The following is a 6,425-nucleotide window of genomic DNA, read 5'->3' on the forward strand; positions in this document are numbered from 1 at the left end:
ACCCATACAGGAAGAACGTTGGTGAAAAGCACAGAAACCAGTGATGTTTGTGGCTGTGGAATTTCCATGGAGAAAAGAGAGCATCTGAACACCTGGACCATTTTTTGCACCTGGCAGACCCTCTGCACTGCCCCCAGCGTGTTCTGTGGACTTGAGTGACAACGCGTGCTTGCAGGATGCTTTTTGGAAGACTGGGGAAGAGGTGGGGAGGGGGTGAGGGGGAAGCATGGGCGAGAAGATGGAGCAAATGTTTTACAACCTGAACCTCAGAACTGTGATCCTCCAAGGAGCGCGCTACTTGAAGAAAAGAAAAAAAAAAAAAAAAAGTCGAATGGCTTCTCAGGGATTTTGTTTTCCGTGCACATAAAAGCCATAGTTACAGTACAGGTGGCAGTATTTAGAGCACTCAGATTTCAGTTCTGTTAAATGTGAAAGAGGGATCGACTGACGTTCATTGCTGTTCCATAACTAGTGTAAAATATGTATATGTTTATCTTTATTTTTATAATATGCAAATACATTTAAATTTATACAGTTTGAAGCTTCTAGCGTTAGTTCACACTGGGTGCAATATTCTGCATGAGAACTGTGCCAAGATGGGGCTGATTTCTTATTTTAGTATAAGACTTTTTTGTTTTTTCTTTATTCTTTAATCCTCCTCAGCTTAAAAAAAAAAAAAAAAGTCTTTGTTAGCCCATGGATTAAGTGTTGGTTCATAGAGATTGCCAATAATCAGAAAGAACCTTAAATGTTCATTTAAGACCGTGTCCCTTCCCTTCTTTTAAATAAAGGTCCCTGCCTATATAAATGATCGGGCACGCTGGTGGGAAATCCTTGCTTTCCACACGTTAGTAGTGCCGGGCAGAGATGGGGCATGCTCAGGGGCCAAAGAGGACAAAAAGTCCATGCAAGACTTGAGTCTTTTGAATCTTACGAAGTGCTCTGCCTAATAAGTACCTTACTTAGCAGAGCACTTTGCAAACGTATTACTTATTAGCAGAGCTCTTTGCAGACCTTCCACATCTGGCTGTCAGACCTTAAGGTTGTGAATTTCGACTCCAGTTATGCTCATTGGAGAGCATAATCCCACATGGGTTATTTATAAATACAGAACCTCTGATTGGACAGTCTCCTGCCAAGAACTAGTAAAACCCTTGTTTTAAAATCTTCACGAGGTAAAACTTAAAAAGCAAACCAAACAAATTGCTCTCCATTCTCCTTTTAACTGGGCCAAACAGCATATGCTACAGTAGTAACACGTTTTCCGGAGAGTGTAAAAAACTCTAGTTTACATTTGCCTCCTCCGTGGGTTGATTGAAAATGTATAAAACTGCTTCTCGCCATCGTCAGACAAGAAGAGTGAGTTGCTGGTACTCACTACTCTTTTACTTCTTTTGTAAAGTATTGACTCTTGGAAGGCCACAGTCTCAACATGTTTTTTAAAATAACGAGCAAGCGGCTGCCCTGCTAGAAATCACACACCGATTTTTGTAGAATATTTTGTGCCCCAGGCATTAATTTCACTGACTCCAGAACCTGCAGTTCAGAGAATGATTTATTGTGATCATAAAAATCAAATGGGATCAGACTGTGTTTGCATTTTTTTAGTACTTGAATAGGACACCTGAAGTTTGAGATTTTGTTTTCTTTTAGAACACAGTCACACGATTAATCTGGTGAATCCTTTTGTCACAGTTCTCGTGTGTGTGTGTGCGTCTGTGTGTGCGTGTGCATGTGTGTAAAACTGAATGGTAACATGTCTTTGCTTTTTGGACCATTGAATAGTTGGGCAGTAAGAGTTTTTTAATTGGCACGAGACAGTTCCTCAACTGTCAAATTTACCAACTTTGACCCGTCTTTAGAAAAAGACTTATTTGTATGATTTTGGGCTAACTCCTGAGGGACCATATTAAATGACGAAAATGCTCCTTTTGGTGACACACCCTGCAAAGTATTTGCTGTTATGAACGTAAACGCCCACATTCATAATATCTAATATTTTTGACAAGTGATGTTTTGTGCTGTCATCTGAACCCTAGAGAAGCAGTGTCGGAAGAAACCTTGGTGTCACATGTGTCTTAGCAAAAGGGTTACCATGATAGAGGGTCATGTGACCAAAAGATGCTCCAGAGAAGCTTGAGAATTTGTTTCAGGGTGGGAGGAGGGTTGGAGATAGAAAAATCACTCTGCTCTACAGGACTCTTCAGCTGTCTATGCAAGAAATTCTGTTTTCTCTTTCAACACCTGGAAAGACACAGCGGCCCACCGAGGCGACAGGCGATTCACTGAGCACAAGAGGCATGTTTTCTAAGCAAGGCGTCCCTGGCCTCTCAAACAAATGCCCTCCAAGTTTGTTAGGGTTTCTATTCCTGCAACTTGTGGTGTCAAAACCACTTCCAGGAATTGTCAAAGCACTGCCAAAATAAATGTTTTTCCCCCTTCTAAGAAAAAAAAAATGACAGTGCTCATATTTGACACTTGTGTATTGGACTCTTTTGAATGAATAAAAAGGAAAGGGTTTGGTGTCATTCCTGATGGGGTGTGTGTTGTTTTTCATGCCATGATTTGTGAATTGTAATTGTGGTTTCCCATTTCGTTGTTGTAACTGGGCAGAAATTAAAAAAAAAAAAATCAATAAAAATACAAAGAAATGGTTAAGCAGTTGTATTCCCAGAGCTTCATTATTTCTGATTTTGTTCATTTGTTTTTACTTTTAATTCTGTCAGTTAAGGAATGACTGTTTTAGTTCTTAGTGGTACTGTTGGAGCTGTGGGAGGTGGGTGGTGGTAGCTGTCATCTGTTTGGTAATTGGTCCCCGAAAGAGTCCCTGTTTTAAAACTGCCTCTGTTTTAAGGCTGAGGATGTAACTCTTGAATATCTGCTCTCTTAAATCAGTTTCTTTTTCTTTTTCTTTTTCTTTTTTTTTTTTCAATGATCCACTATATTCCTAAGTCACAGCTGTGAAATTTATGGTAAGTTTGGAAGTTCCCCCAATTTTTCTTTCAAAGGCTCTTAGCAGAAGTCCTACCACCACCTGCTACATATTGCCCCAGGGTGCCCTATTTGCAAACGGGAAGAGCAGGCCCCTCAGGTACCCATCAGAGGATTTAGTCCTCCGTATTGTTGAAAAGGCAAAGAGAGGAGAAGGAAGGATGACCTTCTGAAGCGATCTGTGTTCGACGGCATGAGAAAATTCACCTGGTAACAGAAACTCTATTTGAATATTTGTAGCCTCTTTCAGGGAAGCAATACCTTCTTCATCTTTAAAAACTAGGAATATTTTTGAATGAAACGAATGTTATTCTAAATACTGAGAGGAATTTAGACTGCTTCATGGAACGTTTGTGTCTCCTGAGGTACAAATACCTGCTGTCTTTAAAATGATTCTGAGATCCAATAAGAAATGCTGAGCAACACAGTGAGACCTCATTTCTACAAAAAAAAAAAAAAAAAAAAAAAGGGGGGGGGGGGGGGCCAGGTGCGGTGACTCACACCTGTAATCCCAGCACTTTGGGAGGCCGAGGTGGGTGGATCAGGTCAGGAGATCGAGACCATCCGGGCTAATACAGTGAAACCCCATCTCTACTGAAAAAAATACAAAAAAATTAGCTGGGCGAAGTGGCGGCGCCTGTACTCCCAGCTACTCGGGAGGCTGAGGCAGGAGAATGGCGTGAACCTGGGAGGCGGAGCTTGCAGTGAGCCGAGATCGTGCCACTGCACTCCAGCCTGGGCAACAGAGCAAGACTCCATCTCAAAAAAAAGAAAAAAAAAAAAAAAAGCCAGGTGTAGTGGCACATGCCCAGCTACTCAGAAGGCTGAAGCAAGAGGATCACTTGAGTCCAGTAGGTCGAGGCTGCAGTGAGCCATGATCACACCACTGCACTCCAGCCTGGACAACAGAATGAGACCCTGTCTCTAAAAAAGAAAAAGAAAGCTTAAGAGAGTCTTTGCTGCAGGACTTTGAGAACCTTTTAGATGCCAGTACAAAGTGTGAATCTCCGAAAGCTGAGAGAATGCGCAGCATTTCCATGTGTATCTGAGTGTGGAAGGAGGACGCCTTTCCTCAGAGCCGTCTGGACATCCCCCCGGACCGGCGTTTCCCAAGTAGGGCCATATACTCCGGTGCAATCTCAGGCATTCGTAATTGAGGCACAGATGGCATCAAATCACAGAGAATCACTTGTCTTTTGCATTATGTAGGAGGCAGCTAGGTGCCCTGACTCCTGCCTGCCTCTATTTGAATCCTGGCTATCCTGAGCCTCTCAAGGTCAGACAACCAGGTCCACGCATGTTTGTGTCTTTCCACAGTGTCAGACTGTCAAGTAGTGATGCTATTTCAATCACAGAAGCCACGAGCTACATAGAATTACCAAGGAGGCGAGTCTCCTTACTATTACCCATTCACTCAGTAGTCAAGCCGTGAGGGTCAAACCATTCCACAAGTCAGTCAACATTGCAAAGCATACATAGTGTGGTATGCTTAATGGATATATAAATGTTATAGATTAAACATCCCACATCAAATAAAGTAAATTTTACATCAAGAGAGGCCGGGTGCAGGGGCTCACGTCTGTAATCCGAGCACATTGGGAAGCCAAGGCGGGCAGATCACTTGAGGTCAGGAGTTTGAGACCAGCCTGGCCAATGTAGTGAAACCCTGTCTCTACTAAAAATACAAAAATTAGCCAGGCGTGGTGGCTTGCGCCTGTAACCCCAGCTACTTTGGAGGCTGAAGCTGGAGAATTGCTTGAACCTGAGAGGCAGAGGTTGCAGTTAGCCGAGATGGTGCCACTGCACTCCAGCCTGGGCGGCAGAGTGAGACCCCGTCTCAGCAACAACAACAAAATCAAGAGAAAAGGGATGAGGGAAAGGGTTAACCAGTTCAGGAAGAGCAATGTAGACAAAAAGAATGTCCTGGCTTTGTCCAGGCTATCCATCAAGGTCTAGCAAGGAAGAGTCTTTTATGTGGGCATAGACTTCAGAAGTGGATGCCAGGTGCTTATCACAAGTGACAGCAAGACAGTGTCTGTTAAGATGGCTGTTTTGAGCTGGTGAGGTCCTGCTCTCCAGAGTACTTTGGTGACGACTGATAGTGGAAAAGTATGCCTAGTTTTGTCCTTATCTGGTTGGGTGCAGTGTCTGTTGATTAGGTGAACATCTGGTCCCTGTCGGCATGATGCCTTTTAAAATGTAAGATGGAGTCTTTCTAAGATGGAGTTGCTTATGTTCATGCTGCTTGATCCACTGCCTCTGCCACTTGTTCTGTCTTGTACCTCAGAGTATTAGTCTGTTCTCACACTGCTATAAAGAAATACTTGGCTGGGCGCAGTGGCTTACACCTGTAATCCCAGCACTTTGGGAGGTCAAGGCAGGTGGATTGCCTGAGGTCAGGAGTTCAAGACCAGCCTGGCCACCATGGTGAAACCCTGTCTCTACTAAAATACAAAAATTAGCCGGACATGATGGTGGGTAACTGTGATCCCAGCTCCTTGGGAGGCTGAGGTGGGCGAACCGCTGGAACACAGGAGGCAGAGGTTGCAGTGAGCCAAGATCGTGCTACTGCACTCTAGCCTGGGCGACGGAGAGAGACTATCTCAAAAAAAAGAAAAAGAAAAAGAAATGCTTAAGACTGGGTAATTGATAAAGAAAGGAGGTTTAATTGGCTCACCGTTTTGCAGGCTGTACAGGAAGCATGGTGGCTTCTAAGACCTCATGAAATTTTCAATCATGGCAGAAGGTGAAAGGGAACCAGGCACGTCTTACAGGACTGGAGCAGGAAGAAGCGGGGTGGGGGGCGCGGGGCTACACACTTAAACCACCAGATCTCGAAATAACTCACTCACTATGGCAAGAACGGCACCAAAGGGGAAATCCACCCCCATAATCCAGTCACCACCCGCCAGAACCCACCTCCAACCTCGGGTACTATAATTTGACATGAGATTTGAGTGGGGACACAGACCCAGTATCACTTAGCTTCCTCTTGTGTAAAATGGGGAAATAATCTACCTCATACAATTGTTATAAATATTAAATGATATACCATGTATAAAGTGCTTCTGACAGTAAGCACTAATCAAATACAGCTATTCTATTGCATAGCTCTCTTTAAACAGAGAAAGCAGGCCTCAAGTTCAGAGCCTTTAACAGTATCTAGCTAGAATGTTTAATTTTTGTTTTCATTATATTTATTAATTGGCTATTTGCACGAGTGATAAAACATTTGCTTTAAAAATGAACGCATTTAGAAAGAAATACTTGGGCGGGCACAGTGGTTCATGCCTGTAATCCCAGCACTTTGGGAGGCCGAGGTGGGCAGAGCTAACAGGGTGAAACCCCGTCTCTATTAAAATTACAAAAAATTAGCCAGGCATGGTGGCGGGTGCCTGTAGTCCCAGCTACTGGGGAGGCTGAGGCAGGAGAAT

General features: G+C 43.5%; 1 protein-coding gene across 3 annotated transcripts in view; it reads left to right on the top strand.

Annotated features, from left to right (window-relative positions):
* MFHAS1 (malignant fibrous histiocytoma amplified sequence 1) overlaps positions 1 to 2,658 on the top strand; it is a 108,204-nt gene extending 105,546 nt beyond the window's left edge. The window contains exons 2-3 of one of the 3 annotated variants that reach the window (XM_023225268.3): positions 11 to 185; positions 221 to 2,658. In XM_023225268.3, coding sequence (XP_023081036.1) covers positions 11 to 159 — 149 coding nt within the window. In that variant the 3' untranslated portion in view covers positions 160 to 185; positions 221 to 2,658. Of the gene's footprint in view, positions 1 to 10 lie in introns of all 3 variants that reach the window. The other 2 variants (XR_002734336.3, XM_023225267.3) reach the window with 2 other exon arrangements.
* The last annotated feature ends 3,767 nt before the right edge of the window (positions 2,659 to 6,425 follow it).

The sequence above is a fragment of the Piliocolobus tephrosceles genome, chromosome 7 (assembly GCF_002776525.5).
Source record: "Piliocolobus tephrosceles isolate RC106 chromosome 7, ASM277652v3, whole genome shotgun sequence".
In the NCBI taxonomy this organism is placed as follows: domain Eukaryota; kingdom Metazoa; phylum Chordata; class Mammalia; order Primates; family Cercopithecidae; genus Piliocolobus; species Piliocolobus tephrosceles.